Source organism: Triturus cristatus, chromosome 9 (genome assembly GCF_964204655.1).
Source record: "Triturus cristatus chromosome 9, aTriCri1.1, whole genome shotgun sequence".
NCBI lineage: Eukaryota > Metazoa > Chordata > Amphibia > Caudata > Salamandridae > Triturus > Triturus cristatus.
The window spans coordinates 221,812,895-221,834,703 of NC_140592.1; the positions used below are offsets into that span (position 1 = coordinate 221,812,895).

Consider the following 21,809-nt stretch of genomic DNA (forward strand, 5'->3'; position numbering starts at 1 on the left):
ATGTAATTGTAATACTGTGGACGGGATATCCGTCACGTTTGTGACGGAGTAACCCTGTTTGCTAAGATCGTAATCAGGCCCTTAGTCTCTCAGAGAAAAGGATTACAGCAGGAGTTTTTACAACTTGGTAGTTGCGGACGTAGGCCCAAATATTATAGCTTTACAGCCCACTGCCGAGGGCTATACCAGTTGTTAAAGGCCTGAAGCCATGTTATGGGGCTGAGGCGCAGGCGAGGGCTTGTAAAACGTGTGAGGGCCATTAACAACCGATATAGCCAGAGGCAGAAGGCCCATAAGGCTATTTGAACATTTCCCCCACTGCAGGTAGAGTGCTTACAATTGAAAAGGGAGAAATAGAAAGAAAAACCTTGGAATGTAAGAGCTCCAGGCTTATACCTGCCATTATGAGCCCGGGGCTACTCCATAGTCTTCAATTGAGCTCCCAACATTCCAATGTTTTAATAGGTCTCACAAGAGACAACCCGGGGACAAAGTTACCACGTCCTGCATTCGAAGTCACTGTTTGAGCAAGGCTACTTTGAGGGGACTGTGTGGTAAGAACGATCATATTCTCAAATGCAGCACCCAGACTCTTTGATATTTTCAGAACAATGTTGTTGTGCTCTTGGATCGAGTCATAAATCAATGTTACTGTTCTCATCTTTTGCTGTGTTTTTTTAATGCTGGATGTTCTGTTAACCACAGAGATGTCACATCTAAACATCCCCCTCATGTCTATAAATGTAATTGAAGCCTGGTTTCCATGTTCTTACTGTCAATGCTACACTAGAATGGATTATCTTTTTAACAGATCTGCATTGCTTCTCATGAGAAGCCTTGTGCTCGGTCTGCCACCACAGAGCCCTCAGAGAGCCTCAATGTTACCTATCCGCTCTCTGCCTGAACCTAATTTGCGCCAGATTTTTAACTCAGTCTCAAGCAGACACCCAGTTTCAACCATTTATTGCTTGCTGAAGGTCACAAAATATCACCAACCAAAGTATTCTTGAAAAATATTTTTTTTTTAACCACTGAGTTCGATTCACCTGGTTGTATACTCAAGCGCTGTATTTTGGCAAAACGCTCTGGGGAACTTACTCACCTGGCCGAAAATTCCGATGGCATAGTATTCAAGTGCAATGTTGTTCTGAAATGGTATTTACATAACATTCTTACAAATAAGCATTAGCAACTACAGCATAATATTTTTATACCTGGCATTGGATAACTATAATATTGGACAGCAGACTGAAGATTATGGAGAAGCAGAGAGTTTATGTTGGCTTGTAAAGGACCTCCATCACAACATCCCAATGTTAAGAGTTTGCATTGCACTCGGTGTAATTAGTACATACCAGCATCAAGAGGGGAAGGAGTCTAATATGGACTAATTACTTGCACTTTCATAGTTCATGATTGGGGCCTCAGGGGCTTTAGAGTGCTATACAGCTAGGAGGGAGTCTTCCTACAAAAAACATTCCAGGAAACACCATGGATATCATCATCATCAGCATTATTATTACTAAGGGTAATTACTAGGTAAGAGATGTACGTATGCAAAAACAACAATTGACGGACAGAATGCAGAACAATGTCATACATTCACCCCAGTACAGAGATCTGGGCCTAAATCCATCGTTTTTTTGCTCACCATGCCATTCCAGTTTGAACCCAGCCATATGCAAATCAGTCTTGACCCTGTGCCCCATGGGAACAGTCCAGCCCGAACTGCCAAGCCAGGTCCTCCCTGGACTGGAAACAAGCATCCTAGGACCGGTTTCGGGCTTTCAGCCCTCGTCAGCCAGGATAGCTTGATTCCAGTGGCATGGAGAGCAAGGGACTCACGTCTGAGCATACCCTTCCCACTCTGGGTGACAAATGCAAAAACAACAATTGATGGACAGAATGCAGAACAATGTCATACATTCACCCCAGTACAGAGATCTGGGCCTAAATCCATCGTTTTTTTGCTCACCATGCCATTCCAGTTTGAACCCAGCCATATGCAAATCAGTCTTGACCCTGTGCCCCATGGGAACAGTCCAGCCCGAACTGCCAAGCCAGGTCCTCCCTGGACTGGAAACAAGCATCCTAGGACCGGTTTCGGGCTTTCAGCCCTCGTCAGCCAGGATAGCTTGATTCCAGTGGCATGGAGAGCAAGGGACTCACGTCTGAGCATACCCTTCCCACTCGGAGTGACAAATGCAAAAACAACAATTGATGGACAGAATGCAGAACAATGTCATACATTCACCCCAGTACAGAGATCTGGGCCTAAATCCATCGTTTTTTTGCTCACCATGCCATTCCAGTTTGAACCCAGCCATATGCAAATCAGTCTTGACCCTGTGCCCCATGGGAACAGTCCAGCCCGAACTGCCAAGCCAGGTCCTCCCTGGACTGGAAACAAGCATCCTAGGACCGGTTTCGGGCTTTCAGCCCTCGTCAGCCAGGATAGCTTGATTCCAGTGGCATGGAGAGCAAGGGACTCACGTCTGAGCATACCCTTCCCACTCGGGGTGACAAATGCAAAAACAACAATTGATGGACAGAATGCAGAACAATGTCATACATTCACCCCAGTACAGAGATCTGGGCCTAAATCCATCGTTTTTTTGCTCACCATGCCATTCCAGTTTGAACCCAGCCATATGCAAATCAGTCTTGACCCTGTGCCCCATGGGAACAGTCCAGCCTGTGTTTGCAATGTTCACCACTCCGTCCATCATTTCCTTTGGTTTTGCTTTGTTCGCCATAAGTTGGCAGGGTATGCTCAGACGTGAGTCCCTTGCTCACTTTGCCACTGGATTCAAGCAAGCCTGGCTGAAGACGGCTGAAATGCCAGAAACCGGTCCTAGGAAGCTTGTTTCCGGTCCAGGGAAAACATGGCTTGGCAGTTCGGGCTGGACTGTACCCATGAGGCACAGGGTCAGACTGATTTGCATATGGCCATGTCTGAACTGGGGTGGCAGAGTGGGCTAAAGAACGGTGATGGATTAAACCCAGATCAGTTGACTGGGGGTGAGTGTTTGCAATGTTCACCACTCCGTCCATCATTTCCTTTGGTTTTGCTTTGTTCGCCATAAGTTGGCAGGGTATGCTCAGACGTGAGTCCCTTGCTCACTTTGCCACTGGATTCAAGCAAGCCTGGCTGAAGACGGCTGAAATGCCAGAAACCGGTCCTAGGAAGCTTGTTTCCGGTCCAGGGAAAACATGGCTTGGCAGTTCGGGCTGGACTGTACCCATGAGGCACAGGGTCAGACTGATTTGCATATGGCCATGTCTGAACTGGGGTGGCAGAGTGGGCTAAAGAACGGTGATGGATTAAACCCAGATCAGTTGACTGGGGGTGAGTGTTTGCAATGTTCACCACTCCGTCCATCATTTCCTTTGGTTTTGCTTTGTTCGCCATAAGTTGGCAGGGTATGCTCAGACGTGAGTCCCTTGCTCACTTTGCCACTGGATTCAAGCAAGCCTGGCTGAAGACGGCTGAAATGCCAGAAACCGGTCCTAGGAAGCTTGTTTCCGGTCCAGGGAAAACATGGCTTGGCAGTTTGGGCTGGACTGTACCCATGAGGCACAGGGTCAGACTGATTTGCATATGGCCATGTCTGAACTGGGGTGGCAGAGTGGGCTAAAGAACGGTGATGGATTAAACCCAGATCAGTTGACTGGGGGTGAGTGTTTGCAATGTTCACCACTCCGTCCATCATTTCCTTTGGTTTTGCAAGAGATGAACTTACCCATCAGATTGTCCACAATCTAAGCGCGTCCTTATGTCGTTAAGATTGCATGAATGATGCCAATACCAGGACATTTTCACACTTCAAAAAAAATTCCAGGAATGTACGCAATATTTAGATCTAGCTTTTCATGAACCATGACTGTTCTTATGTTGGTAGGTAAGTCACACTGCTTGTGCGCTGCTTTCTCAAGGAAGGAACATTTCATTGGAGAAAAATAAGTGGGCTACTGGAGGAATGAGTGGGAAATTCGAAGGGTATTTTCTCCATGTGTGTGAGCTGGCTGACACTGGGACAAGATCTGTGCATTGCAGCGCATTGGGGACAAGAGTGTTCACCTGCTCCGGTCCAAAAGGATCAATGATCTGGCTGTACGCCTTTGCCTAGATTCTGGATCAGAATATACAGAACAACGCTGTTAACCGTATAATATTCTTAAATGTAATCTATTGACAAACACAATTTGTGTATTATTTCTCCTGCTAAATTACTTCGGACAGCCAACATTCTTCCAGTCATTGTTTTTATGATGGGCACTGCCTTCCTGGTACACTACTCTTGATAGACCTAATTTCTTCTGGTACATCATGATGCTCATCTTTATCAGCTGGAAAAACTTTCCAACTCCTATTATTTTTACTTCACACAGTATTCTAAAAAGCCAGTGTTGCTCCCGTTGCTTAAAATGAACATCATGGATTTTTACTAAAGAGAAACGTTCCAATGCACACACACGCATGTTTCGATAATTAAGAGAATCCTCTGCATGTGCAGATAGTGTTGGAGGCACTGGCGAACAATGAGATCGGCTTTAGAATAATCTGCAACACAACCACTTTTTTAACCAAATATGCCTTAATCAATGGGCTTAAAAATGAGCCAATCAGCAATAAAATTTGGATTTGAAAATGTCCTCTTTGATCCTAGTGTGTAACCCCACCCTTCATACTTTTTTCAAAAGTGAAATCCTCTTGTCTCTAGAACAGCAGTTATCACCACACCTACTGCTATTCAGTTCCACATCCTTGGAAATATCAACCACGGAGTCCATCCTCGGACCATCTGCAAGTTACAGAACAGTGCCTGCTGAAGGTCCTGAACCTACAAGGCATCTAGTTCAATCATGTCTAAAATGTATTCATTTGTTGAAAATCAACATCTAGCAGCTAAAAGTTTCAAACCACATACAGACTAGGGCCAGACTGGCTTTTATTCCAAAGGGCATTTTCCCAGGGGGCTGGAGTCATTTTGATAGCCCAGGGCCGGCTGCTGGTGCCGCTATCGCTTTCCCCAGCTCTGCGAGATTAGTTATATCAGGCACAGGGGGGCTACAAGAGAGAGAGAGTTATAGAGAAGGGGGGTGGGGGGGTCCTTACTAAGTCCCATAGCGAACAAACTCAACCTAAAGGGATGCAACCTGTACTGGTAACTGTCATACCATGAAATGCAACAACTTTTTGAGCAGTGGACGACTACAGCTAATCTGATGTTCGTAATGTTGAGAGGAGGGTAAATGAATCACGGGGAAGGAAAGTTTAATTGAAGCATATTCCAGATGGTTCTGAGAGCATATTTAACATTTGTCTTTACTAAAAAGTACAGATTAGAACAGAACGTCTGTGATGCACGATTCTGATGGCCCCCACAATTAGGAGGTACACGTTTCCTACCAGAAGCACATGAGAGACTGAGTGAAGAGGTGCAGAACAGAAGGAATAATACGGAGTCATCAGAAGAAGGGATCAACAGCCACGCCTAATAGATACACAGGTCATTTTTTAATGATGTTCCTAGATGGTAAATTTCTTCAGTTGATAGAGGCACAAATCTTTGCAAAGAGTTTGGCTGTCGTTGTTCAAAGAAGCAGAGGCGTCTTGGAAAGACTTTGAGGCCAGATTGAAGATGCTCATGCAACTTACTAAAATGCAACCTTTATAAAGATAGCCATCCACTGATTCAGACATTATTAGCTACCATCAAATGGCGGGCTCAGTACTTTCTGTTAGGTCTCCGGGCCAAGGTGGGGCATGAACCAAGCAGGGTACACATATCCTCCCATAGATTCATTCTTCAGCAGTGATGTCAACATATCCAAAGATGCTGAAGAAGCAAAAACAAGGGCAGCATGTCTACCTTTATTTATGGCTGGGTACAGTTCTGCCAGGAAGCCTTCGGGAATAGTTCTTGCAACCTAGCTTAAGAGCAGATTGGCAGAGGGGGCATTCTTCTTTTAACATAATTCACTTCATTATGTCTTACAGGATGACAAGAAAACACTCTTGTTTTGGAAATCTCCTTTGCAATCTGAGCCATTTTGCCTGACCTTATCGGGGAAACATGATGGTGGTAGGAAAAAAGGGACATCAGGTCTGTGAGATGGACAGTCCAGAATCCCCTCCTAAGCTCCCCTAATTATCCACTCACAGTATAAGAGAAAGAGACGAAGTAACACAGAGTAGTATAGGGGCAAGAGTGGTATAAACTGAGAACATAGCCACCATTATTTGAAAGAGGGCCATAAACAAGTTCCTCTACTGCTCTCAAGTCCTAACATTTACGCTCATCTCCACCTCCAAAGACCCCATACTTTACTGAAGGGAAACTTTGGCTGCCTCTTTGTGACCTTAGGAACTCAGGGTCCCAAGAATGTACATGCAATTCTGGGGTATTCATACTGGCACCTAGGTAGGTTCAACTGTAGGTGAGATTCAGGGAAAGTGGCTGTTCCAGAGGGAGGCAAGTTTACACCCAGTGATGTACTGAGAGGGGCTAAATGCCAGAAATCTCTATAGAGGACCGCATATTGTAGACTTACAATTTCGGAACCATTCTACTGGGACCAAGGTCAAGCAGTTCAATCACCTGAGAAAGCTTCTGGCCCTTAGTACTGTTTATGTCTAAGTGTATATTACTGTAACCTGAGAGGGGCATACTTTTACCACGTCATAGACAGTAATAGGAATGCCATCACCTACCAACACAAATGCAACTGAGGTAGATTGTGACTTAGTTCTAGCACTCAAAGGGGAGCACTTTGAAGTTCATATGGTCCAGACCATCAACCAGCTCAGAGCCTGAACAATTGTCCTGGATGGCTGAGAGACAATACCAGTCAGCACATGCTTCCTCTGTGTGGCAGGGTGATGGTGGGGGCTATGAAAAGAAGGTCTTCCCCTTCTTTCTACCTATGGGCATTACAGAGAATTCTCTTTGAGCAGGGATGATCATCTTTATGCTGAAGAAGAAAGATTGTTGGATCCTGCAAAAAATGCTATGTTCCTGTGCCTCAGAACACAAGACATCTTCTGAGTCTGGAGGAAGTGGGAAGGATCCTTCCAGTGCTCATCAAGTTTATATGTAAAAAATGAATCTTTTTGTTAAGTCACTCTTGTTTACTATTCACACAAATGATAACCATTGCATATCAGTTCTGAAATTTCACCCACAACCATGTGCTGAACAATGCTGTTGACTTGGCTGCACATCTGGCCTTCCTCAATCCCCATGATTTGAAACCAACATATAAAGTGTTATTTTATCAATGAATGAGTGCTGAAATGTACTTAAGTAGGACTTGTTTGTTTACTTCATTTCAACATATAAAAACATACAAAAGCATTTTTAACCAAACAATTTGCACGACATTCCAAGTTATAAACTTCTTAATACTGAACTCACAATCATGTCCACTTTTAATGAATAAATTGTGTTCCTCAGTATATGAGGGTTTTTTTTGTAGCAGCATCATTAATTGATGGTGATAATGTAAGGGGATAATGACTGTGCAGCAGGTGTAGGCTCCTGAACCAGGCGTCTAATTGAACAAATGAATCTCACACATGGAAATTTATTTTTAATCACTTCAGACACACCTTGATGCTATTAAGTTATAGATTCGAATGCTTACGATTTCTTAATTATTTTAAATAATTTTTAGATTTATTTTGATAAACTGCCAATGGTATTTGGATAAAAGTAGACAAGGAGCCCCCTTGTTTATTTCTAAATTATGACCCATAATTTCAAACATTTGTGCTAAATCTGCAGGTTTCTATGTACCCATAATGTTCTCTTACAGTTTTTAGCAAGGAAAGAAATGCAAAACTAAAATTATATAAAATTACCACTTTAATCAAGCACTGACAAAACTAAAATGATTGGCCTATCTTTTCAAATGCAGCTATAAGCAAAAACATTTAAATAGCAAAGATACAAAAATATAAATATAAAGTCGGGGGCACGCAGCCCAGGCACACCAGCAGCGGCAGTGAAGTTAACTTCTATTCAGGCAGCTGTTCATATGTTATAGGCGAAAATGATGTTACTCCAGTGGAATGCAATCAATAGGTGAGGAAGCTGACACACTGTCCCATTCTGTATGGGGAAATAAGTGTGAACAAAAATCGAATATACAAATAGATGAAGAGGTCTGACCAGAAGCCCCCGTATGTACGTGAATACATATGTATGTTATTATGATTTGTTTGGAAAACATTACACTAATTGAAAAAACATAGCTGTCTCTAGGCCAGACCTAAAAGGAGCCTCAAAGAATAGCGAATAAAAATTGTAACCTTTTCAGCGATTTCTTTAGGAAAAAAAAAAGAAAACGTTTTTACAAAGTGGTAAAGGGAAAATCACGAACTGAGAAGGCCACTAAAGCCACTTTCAAATGACATACACTGGCAAAGCCAAATGGTCTCACCTTGGCAAGTCTGACTTTTTTAAATATATATTTTATTGCAAACATTAGCAATAGACATTAAAAGTGTAAAAAAATAAAAAGTAAACATGCCTCCGTCTACATGTGCCATGCATTCAACTGGAAAACACAAAGCAAAAATTACCCATTACTAAAATAAATAAACACAAAACTAACGCAGAAATGAATCTGAGACTGCCATATCAATCGCCCTGCAATCGAGTGAAGTTTCTTTTTAGGAGGTTGTGCACTCATCGTTCCATACTGCATACTGGCATGCGCATAAGCAAACTGTGAATGGCATTTTAACAGACCAATGAATGTAGAGGGCTGGCAAAAGCCCTTATATGCATATACATTTGCCTGCAATCTCTGGGGCTGGGCTTAAAAAGGATAGAGCATTTGTATGACTGTATTTCATTAAAATGAAGCCGATGAAGATTTAATGTACACATTTAAAGAATCTCAAAAAGTACTGATCGCAGGGAGAAGTAGAAATAAAACTTCTTGCCACATAAAGGTTTTAGGGCCACATGTACATAGCGCTGGTTGAAAAATACTGGTTGCAATTTGCGACCAGTATTTATGCAGCCTGCATAGTATTTTGCAAACTGACCTATATACGAACAGGTCGGTTTGCAAACTACCGATTCCTAGTAGGTCGCAATTTGACCTGCCACATGAGTATTAATGAGGCAGGAAATTGAGACCAGCTAGAAATTACAGCCCTCACAGGTATGGCGGGGCCTGCTGAGGTCAGCAGACCACCATGTCTGTGATTGGTTTAAAATAAAGCAATTCTTTTTTCATTTTTTGAATAGCAGCCAATTTTCCTTATTTTTTTAAAAGAGGGATGCGTTTGTTAAAACAAAAAAATGTACACATATTTTTTTCAACATTCACAACGGAGAAAGGGCAGTGGCCTGGGGACGCACCCTGCCTCCCCCTCCCCCCCCCCCCCCTTTGCCAGCATATGCAGAGGCTGCCTTTATTAACAAGTTGCTTTTGAGACTCTTCTGTCAGCAGACAGACTGCACATAAATATCTCGCTGTTAGGGAATATCATGACAGAGGGGTGTAAACTGTATGCTGATGAGCAAAGCAAGGGAAACAAAGAAATATTAATGATGTAAAAGTAAGCATGAACGAGAAAAGTAAGAGGTAAAGGTATGAATGACAGAAAGATGTGAAAAAGACAAAGGTTAAAGTAACACTATAGTTAGGTGAGAATTCCAGTGACAACGTAATGTTTTATAAAGTACAAAACCACTGAAATTCACCAGTTCTAGAACTATATAACATGTGCCCTAAGGTAATTCTAACTTGCCCTCCACCCCCTTTTTAATGGCATACGGCCCCTTGGGATGGGGTCCCCAGGGCCTGTTACGGCTCAAGGAGGGGGGCTGCGTGGCAGCTTTGGTCAAACAGTGCCAAAGACATAAGGAAACTAAAAAATGCATTTGCTACCGAAACACGATCATAACTCTAACCACCACCCCTGGGTTTTATATATAGATGGATGAATGAACAGACGAAAATGAAAAAATAGAAAGGAGGAAGACAAATCGAAGGAGAATGAAAGGGTTAAAATAATTCTAAGAAATGTTGTGTCTGCTCACTTTAAGTGCTATTTATGATTAAATGTATAGTTTAAGTTGGGGTCATTTCAATTTTCTGGATATTCCCTAGGCAAGTGGGACCCATACTCATTTGCAAATGCTTTACCACTACCTTTCATTAGTCGGTAAAGTATGAATGTTTTGCCACGTTCAGTCACAAAACATTAATACACACAATCCGATTCGGTATTTGAAAGGGAGGCCCTAAACACACCCCTTCCAAATCCAGATTCAGACCCCCACCTCAAACCCAAATTGTGATTCAGGAATGAGTTACCAAATCACAATTTGTGGATTGCGCATACCGAATGGCATTACTGCGGTCACAACTTGCCCAGTTCTGCGAAACGGGCCATCTGCGACTGAAAAAAGGTTTTGTATATCTGGGCCTGAATGCTTAATTGACTTTGAAATGGTCTGTAACTATGTATAGGTTTTCTGTACTGCAAATACAGATTAACAAGCTTATTGGCTGCCACTCACAATTTTTACAAGTAGATGGAGTGCCACTCACACTTCCCATCTTGTTATGTGCAACGAAAAAGCCTTTCAATGAGCAGGGCTAAAGCAGTGCATGGACAACGTTTCTACTGTACTAAATTATTCTCTGCAGTTCTAAAGTTTCCGGTTTGCTTTGACACTCCTTCAAGTTGACTTCCTGGTCCCAAAGAGAGCTACTTACGGCGTTGGCTCGTTCGCCTGTTAAACGCCGTCTTCAAGTCCTCGGTTCTTGAGGAAGAGAAGACGTTTGGCTGATTTCCCTTCTGACAGAAATTGCTTTTTGGCTCCTTTTCTCAGACATAATGAGTCAGAGGCACTTATTTCTTTATCATTTTAAATGGATTCATTTCGAAAAGCTGAGATTGCTTTAATTTAGCTAACCAAGCAATTTGTACTCAACTCAACAAGTATTAAAGTTTGGTGGCTGCAGTTCGAGCGACTCTAGATGTCAGATGAAAATTGCTAGGTAATATTCCAAACAGGGCAACACCACACAGAAATTAAATGCAATGAACGCTGTAATTTTAGTGGCATAGAATATTTTGTCAGTGAATCAGTAATTTTAAAAATACTTCTGGGTAACTGAGCCCACCTTTCATCAAATAGCAGAAACAAAACTTTCTCTCTTCGGACTCCAGTTCTGAGCCACTAATATGACTGCAATCTGTCAAATCTACAAATGAAGTTAAGTATTATTTTGAAATATAATGAATAGGTGAGCAACCAACCTCTACCTCCCATTTAAGCGAATTTTTGCTAGGGTCAACTGCATTATCATTTAAAGGGTAGCAGAGTTATTATTCAAAAACAGTCCTGTTGCAACAATCAACCACTGAAATTGCCTCAGCCTTGCATAATCTTGCAAAAGAAACAATTAATAGTACTGGTGAAAGAGTGGCCAATATAGAATTGAATTTGCTTTATCAAGGCATCCAGGATTAGGCAGCTTTCAAACCTCCCAAGAGCGGTGCTGATACTAGGTTCGGTGTAAGGATGGGACCTTTGACTTAAGTGTGACTACAAGGCCTCCTTCTCATGCCTCCGTGGGAGCTTGTGCCCCCCTTGAAATGTGATAATTCCTTAATAATGCTGTGGCAAATAATTGCCTTTTTTTAATTTTCTCACATGCTAATTGTATGCGCACGTCATCACGTCTTCGGGGCAGTGACATTCTTCGCTACCCACCCAGCAAAAAGCCCAGGACCTCGCACAGGCCGATCGGACAGGGCTGAAACATGTTGGTGTATTAGGACCTCTCACAGGCCGATAGGACAGGACTGAAACATGTTGGTGATTCAGGGTCATAGGACCATTACATCCCACTACGTATGTGCATATAATATGTCCAGCTTATGTGTGCCCTGTAACAGGTCATGTTCCAGAGTGACCCAGATGTGGAGTGGGTTAGGCCTCACAAGAAAATACACCTACTGGACGATGGCAGGCTAAATAGTCGCTTTGCACATGAGGAAGGTGCTGTACCACAGTAAAGTAAGAGCATGTAGTTCGGGGAAGTGACATTCCGCGCTACCCACCCAGACGAAAGCCCAGGACCTCACACAGGCCGATAAGACAGGGCTGAAACATGTTGGTGATTTAGGACCTCGCACAGGCCGATAGGACAGGGCTGAGACATGTTGGTGATTTAGGGTCATAGGACCATTACATCCTTTTAGCCCTTTATACAAATTTTAACCTTCCATCCCACCCCACTAATAAAAGATACTTTTGGAGTGGGTGAGGAATTTTATCTTGAAAGTTATGCCCCCCCATACACCCAAGCTTCATAAGTGCTGCCTGGAATACAGTTGAGCCCTCCCCGACCTTTAGGAGTTGGGGTGAACCCGATGATGAAGCATGTCCTTATTAGAGTGAGTAATGGTTGTATAAAGAAAAGGGTTTCTTTCCCTTCCCACCGACAATAGCATTGTGTAATGTCATTGCTATCTTTGGCCTAATTAAAAAAACACTCCATCTGTAGTAGGGCCCTGGCTTCACCTCCTGCTGCAGGGCGGGCTGTGCTTTATGGCAGGCATGGAGGGAGGGAGGAAGGGATGGTCTTGGCTGCAGCTCTGGCCTCGTACAGTCCCCCTGCTATTACTAGTGAGTGAGAGGCGCTGAGTTGGTGGTATTGGTGGTTGTGGAGATATTGATGATGCTTGTATTGGTGGTGGTGGTATTAGTGGTGGTGTTGGTATTGCTGGTGGTGGTATTAGTGGTACTGGTGGTGGTGGTATTGGTGGCAGTATAGGTATTGGTGGCACTGGTATAGGTGATGGTTGTATTGATATTGGTGGTGGTGGTGGTATTGGTGGTGGTACTGGTGGTATTGTGATGTATTGGTGGTATTTGTGGTGGTGGTAATATTGGTGGTGGTATTGGTGGTGGTGGTGGTATTAGTGGCGAATTGGTGGTGGTATTGGTGGTGGATTTATTGGTGGTGGTGGTATTGGTAATGCCAGGTTAAAGTGATTGAAAGCGGGCGCCCGTGTTACGGGGGCGGCGGTGCTGCTTAAAAAACCACAAGCGGTTTCAGCTGAAGCAGCGCATGTCCGGCCTGCATTTAGAGAGACTCAATAAAGTAAATAGCGCCTACATACTAAATAACAGGTACCGTGTAACAACAGAAGTAAAGGGGCCAGTAGCCATGGGAGGTTACAAATGAAGACAAGGTCATACTAGGGAGGGACTAGCAAGCCTATTAACGAATCCGAAGGCAGCATTTACGAAAGATAATGACACAATCCAATGAAAAATATGGGCGGAGAGTGAGCGCTGGCTTCTCTCCCATACTCTGCCAGAGCTCTGCCAGAGCAGCAGTCTGGCAGAGCGAGCAGTGCATATGCGCTGCCACAAGGCTTGACCTCGTACAAAATAATCTAATGTGACAAGCAATCTGACACACATATTTACCATGGGACGCGATTTACATTTCAGTTTATCAAAATCAGTACATGCGCTCTAGGTTTGGTACGCTGAGGAAAAAAATAGTGATCCAAAAAGAGACATTTGACGACATTTTCACAATGCCTTCCACCATAGGCTGTGAACCTAAATGCTGCACAGGCCTGTCAAGCTTTTCCTCAAATCCATAACACTTAACAGTTTCAAGTCAACTTCCACGTTAAACTCCACACACTGCATTTCCCATCAATAGAGCCATTTACCACGATATTTTAATCAATCTGTGCTTATTTTGGATCGCTTCATCCATAAAATGGTAATAGGTCTAAAGAAAACGATTTCATGGCAATACCATGCAACACGATAACATGCCCTTGCAAACTGTATTTCGGACAGACGTTCTGATCTGCAAAGTTTCGCAGCACTGCTGACATGATTTTTAAATACGCATTTTGACTACTGTATACCAAGGACACAATATTAACTCAAGTATTACCACTTCTACTGAATGGTTGCATGTGCACAGGTCAGGGAAAGATGCATCACATCCGCTTTCAAAGACAGCTAGCAGGAGAACTCTATCAGAATTGAGAATAAACAGAGTGCAGAAAGCGAGGGTACCGCCGATCTGAGAGCCTATCGAGCTGCAATTTTTCAAATGCCATGATGGCAAATTGTCAAGGAAACACTGCTCAGAATCTTATCACACATCCAGCTCCAGTTGCTTTGTTTGATTACTAGCTCGGAATTTGTTTGCTGACTATGTTAGGATGAATGTATAGAAAGTCTAGCTTAACAACCTATCACCCTTAATCTATAAGGTTTAGTACAATGTTACCTAAATACAATTTCAATGCCATTGATGAATACCAGATGGGTCCCTATACCATGTAAAGTCAGAGATGCTGGAAGCCATAAATTGTTATCTTCATTTCTTAACACCAAGCAATTAGAGGGGGAAACTTGTATTAGTTCCAGCAGTTTTTCCCCATGAAGAAACCGCTGCCACTAAAAGGTGCAAACCGACTGCTACATGTTAACATTTTCCTTTTGAAGCGTATCCTGCGGTAATTCACATACAGCAAAGACTGAAAAGTTGTACCTATTTCCCTAACATGGTGACTTGCAAACAGCCACAGAGGACTTTCTGAACAGAGTTTTCAGTATGGTTTGAACTACTTGTGGCGATAACGACACACAATTGACTACATCCTGTTTGTATGCTAGGAACAGTTTGCCCTCCCAGCCACCTCCACAGAGAAAGAAAGTGAACGATCTTTCAAAATGTAATCTACCAATTAATGCATTATCACAGATGACAATGCGAGATAAAATAGAATAAACTAAAAAAAACAATATAACACAAGGATGAATTCAAGAGGAAGATTGTGCTTTCATGTTCTGCTCTGAGGTCTGGAATAAAAATGACCCTCCCCCCCCCCCCCCCCCCCCAAAAAAAAACCACTTTTATAGCCTAGTGTTCTTTCCTATTTTCCACCGAAAAACAACCACTAACTAAGTCTTGTGGTTTTTTTTTTGTCTTTTATTAAGACAAATGTGTTTGCATTTCAAGTATGGAGATGTTCTCTAATGCTTCATATGGCAGAAGAAGAGAATGACATTTCTGAGTGGTTTCAGCAGAGATGGCAAGAATGTTACCTAAAGGAAATGGAAACTAAATGGAGAACATGAAGGCAGTCAAAACTAGAACATCCAACTCAGCATTCTCCTTCCATGGTCCAAAGCAATGGAACTGCATGAAGACACCAGGTTCCTAACTTCATTGCTTGCATTCTGAGACTTTCAAACCTAACTTTTCAAGTTGACATACGCATTGGCAGCGGAAATCTGACACTACTTTGCAATTCAGAGCTGCAATCACCCTCTGTTGTTAACACTGGTTTCTTCCCCACATTTTGTTTCACTATGTTGTAGTCCACTGTTGTTCTACATAAGTGTTCGGACACAGATGCATAAACGTTGTTCACAAGCAATAATTCAAGGGCAAGAAGAGTGAAGTTCATAAATGCTTGGCAAATGAATAATTAGCTTGAGATCCAAAAGCTCTATTTCTAATGGCATAAAATATTTCTTGGAGTTTTCAAAGTGTTTCTCGTAAGGAAGAACATGGTTCAAGTGGGTTATTCAACGATCAGCTCTATAATAGAAAAAAAGAGTAGCACCAACATTTAAAGTTTTTGTACCTATTGGCTTGTAGTGGGGGTATGAATTCTAAGTGGATATTTGGCTAAAACTCATTTCACAGAAATACACCGAACTAATCGCAAGCTTTGAAGAGTTGAACACACTATGACCAAACATGAAACAACATCTAACCCTAATCAGACTACAAAGCCTATACATAAAAGCACCCAAGCCTCACTCTGGACAAAATACTTCTCATTACTTCTTTGTATTTAAAGATAATATATCATAAATGAACAGGCGTACACAAGCATAACAAGAAAACAGCGTTATGCAAATTTTCCAACTAATATCCCAATTACAATATTATATTACCTTGGGATCAGCAGTGAGCATTTTGAATGCCTGATATACTTGGGCCTCTTTTACACCACCACCAAGATCCAAGAAGTTTGCTGGTTTTCCACCATAAAGGTCAATTATATCACACGTTGCCATCGCAAGACCTGCTCCGTTCACTGTTAAAGGAAGAAAAAAAACGAAAGCATAAACAAAGCGAAGCCCAAGGCTGCAAAAATAATACGATGCAAATTCTTGTAAAACTAAGGAATTATTCTTTTAAGACCACATGGGATTTTACTAGCTTCTAGATCTAGTGGATACTGCGTTTGCAGACCATGGTGTACTAAACTCAACAAACAGTTGAAACTAAGTCAACAATTCAGCTACTGTGCGTACTTGCATTGCAATTTAAATCAGCTGCTTTTTTCAATATTTTCCAAAAGAATCACTTTAAAATCATCTCGTTTCAGAATTAATAGCTCAAAGAAGTACTTTGTAAATATTTGGTTCCCATTAGGCATTTTAGAATTAGACAAATAAAGATAGTATGCATTGAATTTGAACGCAGTTTGTTTACCATTTTGGGTGGAGGGGAAGGAAATATAAATGGAAAATAATTAGTTAATGGAAACATATATATAAATAAGTTTCATAACATCAATTGTTGCAAGTAGCAAGGGTTCGGATTAAAATATCTAGTTTCAAGTTTAACTCTCCATAAGCGGTCCCCAGGTTTTCAAAAATAGTTATTTTCTAAGTGGGCCTTTAACAAGCTGTATGACAGACTCAAGTTAAAAAAAAAAATTGCACATTTGGTACTACCATTTTGTAATGATTGGAGATAATAAATACAACTAATTATTTGCAAAACACAATCTAGCAATAGATGCAGCAGTGACCAGAAATGGTGCAGCCCTATATGGTAGGTTCTCATTTGATCCCAACATAGCACATCTTGAGATTATTATCAAACACTGCTGAGTAATAACCGATAACAATCTTGCAATATACGACAAAGAACTTTTATGTTTGATTCGTACAGCAAGCATGCAATTCGTCCGTTTCACGTTCCTCACAACAAGGGCACTTAAAATGGTATCAACATTTTAATTTGAACAGCTTGCATGGAGTATAACATTTACAACTTAAAATTGTTGCAGACATAGGTTAACGGCTCTAACAGTATTGTTTCCTATATCGATTGCTTTCGCAATCTTGTGTATATGAATGACAGAACCTAAGTTCTTGGACCATTTACCTGTTTAATGCTCAAATGTCATCAGTAGGACTTCTCAAATATAGCTTGTATAGATTTTGTCTTATTATTCATACCTTTATTCCTGCAGGCAAACCAATCAATAAGTATTTGTTCCAATATTTGTGAAACCATATTGGAGAACAAAATCTCACATGCAAATATTTAAAGTGATTTTTGGTAGGTTAAATTCTCTTTTGGGGTGCTCAAATTATTTAAAAACAACGTCATGATAAAGTTTAAGCACTGTAATGCCCATTTATCTGAGATAGAACCACTAAAGATATTAAGAAGAGATGAATTACCCCGCAGTAGAGTGTATCTGCTAGCCGGTATCATATTAAACATTTTGCACATTTTTCCATATATGTCGGACTACAATAATTACCTTAAATCTTATACTTTTGAAATAATTAGAATCAAAACATGTTGTTTACCAACCACAGGCATGCGCCTGATCTTGAAAATAAAGAAATTTTTGGGAGCGTCAGTAATTAAACAATGCAGATTTTGTGTTTAAAAGGCCAAATAATGAAATTTCAAATCAGAAAGACTCCATCCGTCCTTTTCTGCAGGAAGTTTCACAAACTGGATGGCTTTCCTTGCTTTTCAATACCACAGTGTGAAACTACCAACCATAAAGTCTTCAGGAACAAACCAAAATAGATATAGGAATTTGGTTAAGATGTTAATTTTTATTATATTCCATCAGTCAATCAAGAAAATCAGTGGAACAGTCTGCCCCATTAAACTGCAGCACAATTTTTCAGGCGATTTTTATGATTCATGTAATATATGCTCTAAATAACAACCTACTGTTATGCCCAAATATATTGCTTCCTCAACCACACTACTACCTACCTTATCTAATTTGCAAGTATTTATGTTGGCTCAACATTTAATTTATATGTTGCCACCATCCAAATAGCTTAGACTCTTTTGCAAAGGCTATCACAGCTAAGTTCACATTGGTGGAATAAACTGCTATGTTTTAAATAAGCCTTGAACTCCTTATTAAGGAGGAAGGGTTCAATATTCATTTTTCAGTAAAGGGACAGTGAATATCGTTTTAAGTAAAAGAGCCAACAGCACTGGAGAAATGGGACATCCTTAACCGACCTCACGTGTAGTTAATATGCTTGCCAAGACCATGCTCACAACAAAGACCCTTGAACAGGGATTTTTTAAATATGTTTGTATATGTTGAAAATAAACATGCCCATGAACCGATCTTTTTGTGATAGTTCTTCATTTCATTTTCAACAAATCAACATAAAGCAATTCAGAATTATTTATGGCTTTGGTGGGCAGAGGAAGAGGGTATCCAATAAAAAAATATCAACGCACATGAAACATATTCCTCCCTTCTCTCATGCCCTTCAGTGTCTGGTAACAATGCAAGTATACAGTTGAGAATCGCAGTAAATAAAGCAAAAGATAATGAAAATGAAAACAAAATCTACTTAACAGCAACAAATTAAAAAAATGGAAATCAGCTTTGGAGAGAGCATCAAAATAATACCTCAGCTTGAGAGACACAACCTTGTATTTGCAACTGACAGAGTAAAGGTGATTCGGATACACCTGCATAGACCTTCCCAGGACCAGCTCAGTAAATCGCCCCCCCCCCCCATCCCATATCAGTTTAGGTGCTTTATTAAGCAGGCGCAGCAAAGATATGCGTACATGGTAATGGCATAAAGTAACATCCAAATTATTCAAGGGGTAGATCATCAGTCTTAGCATCTATTTAAATCATTATTATGTCCCAGTCCCAGTGTAGGATAAGGTGACTCAGCATACTTCGTTGCGACCAAATTACTGTTATCTGTTCCAGTCCAGGTTCTCACATCCTGCAGCCTATAAACCGACATACCTGTTTATTCTTACTGGTTCTCCGCAATTTTCCCAACACTCATTGCTCAGGGTCCCACTGCGTGAGTCATATTCACAAGTTCATTGATTACAGAGGTGATCCGCATCCAAAACTGCAATACTATCCCACAATCCCAAACCATATGGTAAAAGTCAGCCTGAGAGGCTCCGCATTGCAGACACATATCAGCGCCCCCCTGGTTTAATTTGAGTGATTCTGGCCACAGCCAAGTAGGTTTGATGCAGGTAATTCATCTGCGTGAACAAAATCACACCAGCCCAAGAATTTCTCATAGTCACCACGTAAAACATGACAATTGTGTGGCTAACAAGGGTAGTAGTCTCAAGTCGGGGGAAAAAAAGCCAATTTGTATGGTGGAGACCAACTGTTCGATAACTTTAGCTAGGCTAATCACAAAAATTTGAATACATTTTGACATTAGAGCTGATCAACAAAATAGGTCTATAAGAGCCACATTAACATGGGCATTTATCCTACTTAATGAATACTGCAATGTTGATATTATCTCAGCGTGGCATCCTTATGCGACGTTTTAGCAGTGTAGCCATCTTGCACCACAGCACTGATAGCGTATCCCTCAGGAGAGCGAGCACCTCCAAGACAGGTAGAAGTTGGGCCTTAGCTTCACCAAAACAGATTTTTTTAAAGCACAATCACAGAAGAAGAGCTCCATTCTATTGATCTTGTCCATAATGTTCCCTTCAAAAGATTTTTTGAACAGCAAAAACAGCAGACGGCACAAAGCAGGGGCTGTGATCAGCAAGCTGCCATCTTTTGACAGCCTGTCGAGAACTACAGAAATTTTCCTCAAACTGAGCTTACACAATTTGCTTAATAAAAAAGTGCAAAACTGTTGTTCGTCAATTCTTTAAAAACAGCGTATGTTTATTTGTTTTTAGATTGCCTTTTCTGAAATCTACAGCTGCAGTCTTGAGAAATGTTTTCTTTGAGCTAGTTTTTTACACGACTGCTTATTTCGTAGTCTGACAGTATTCTGCATATATTCTTTGCTTTCCTTTGTAAAAGGAACATTTTTGTCTCCGTCAACTTTTTTAAAGTTTGAAAACTGATATGATTTTTCTATACTTTTGTGAGATGGAAGCTTATTCTGAAGGCTCGATTTTATTTTATATACCTCGAGGAAGGGTCACTCTGAAGGTCTACTATCATGTTGTAAGCAGGGCGGAAACCAATGCTTCTTTATAGAGTGCAAGATAAAGCAAGACCTTTTTATTTATTTTTAATCACAGTAGGCACCCCTCTTTGCTTTAGGTTCCATTTACTTTCAATCATATTTTTCCAAAGATAAATTAGTGTTGTATTTCCAAGTACAAGACCATTTTACAGATTTCACTACAGTAACCTACATTTTCAAAGCAAGACTAATAACGTGAAAAATAGGGCAAATGTTATTTCAAAATGAAAAATTGGAATATACAATGTGCATCGTCTAGAATAGAACACAAGTTGCACGTAAAATGAATGCAGTTATGTAATGTTTTATATCAAGCACGGATATTTGACTACTAGCTAATGAATGTCAAGTGCTAAAAACATAAAATATGCAAACTGTACTCTTCACAAAAGAACTGTATATTCCTGGCTTGTTTTGTTATTAACAGCCAACTGTAGTTTACATAAACACTACATCTCATATCGTATATATCAAAATATCGCTAACAAATAAGTTACTTACCTTCGGTAATGATTTGTCTGGCAGAGACAAGATCTATCCTTAGATTCCTTACCTTTGAATTATCCCCAGGCGCCAAACTGGATACCTGAAATATTTCTACAGTAGTACCTCTGCGCATCAGTAGAGAGCATCGATCGAGATTGTAACAACGTCGTCTACCGGATGTTACGTTGACAGAGTCCGTATAGGCCCTCCCCTGACCGCTGATGTTAGTTTCTTCCACAACTACTTTATGCGCAGAAACGTGGAGCCACATATGGAAACTGCTATAGAAACAGTGTGCCCAAAAACAATCTTCTTTTTGAAAAACAATTATATTTATTTATTTGTATTATTTATTAATATTATTATTTTTTTCCAATGAAAGGCACAAGAGTGCATAGAAAGGATCTGGAAAAACAAGAACATCCGCTCGCAGAGCGGGGAGGACGGGTGGGCGGGTAAGGAATCTGCGGCTAGATCTTGTCACTACCAGATAAGACGTTACCAAAGGTAAGTAACTTATTTATCTGATAGAGACGTCTAGGCGCAGATTCATTACCTCTGAATGAGATACCCAAGGAATACCATCCCCGGCGGAGGGTCTGAGAACCGATCCCACGAAAGATCCCAAACTTGGAAATCCAGTCTGTTATAAGAAAAAAACCGGCTAGTAGGAAGGAAGGTGAGGAAGAAGATATCGCCCAAGAAACATCGTGGTGAACCCCGTACAGAACTGAAATCCGCAACTGTGCAAATAGATGGGAAAAAGACACTGTGGCATAAGAACAAAGATGAGTTAGAAAGACTTCATATAAACATAATACTACATCGCTCCACTAATGTCAAACGGGCCAAGAGAAAGGAGCAGAAACCAAAGGATAATAGCTAAACCCACGCCAAAGCTCCTAGCCACAGAAGAAAGCAATGCAGAGAGTACCAACCAATAATTTAAGAAAAGCATTGCAAACAATAACAAAAATAATGGTCATAGACCACGTGTGGTTAGAGGAAACACTTTGAGAG

The 21,809-nt window shown here is 41.0% G+C and overlaps 1 protein-coding gene across 1 annotated transcript in view; it reads right to left on the minus strand.

Moving 5' to 3' along the window:
• SUCLG2 (succinate-CoA ligase GDP-forming subunit beta) overlaps window positions 1-21,809 on the minus strand; it is a 583,799-nt gene that overhangs the window by 164,531 nt on the left and 397,459 nt on the right. The window contains exon 10 of the mRNA XM_085624774.1: window positions 15,990-16,132. Within this exon, the coding sequence (XP_085480900.1) occupies window positions 15,990-16,132 (143 nt within the window). The remainder of the gene's footprint in view (window positions 1-15,989; window positions 16,133-21,809) is intronic.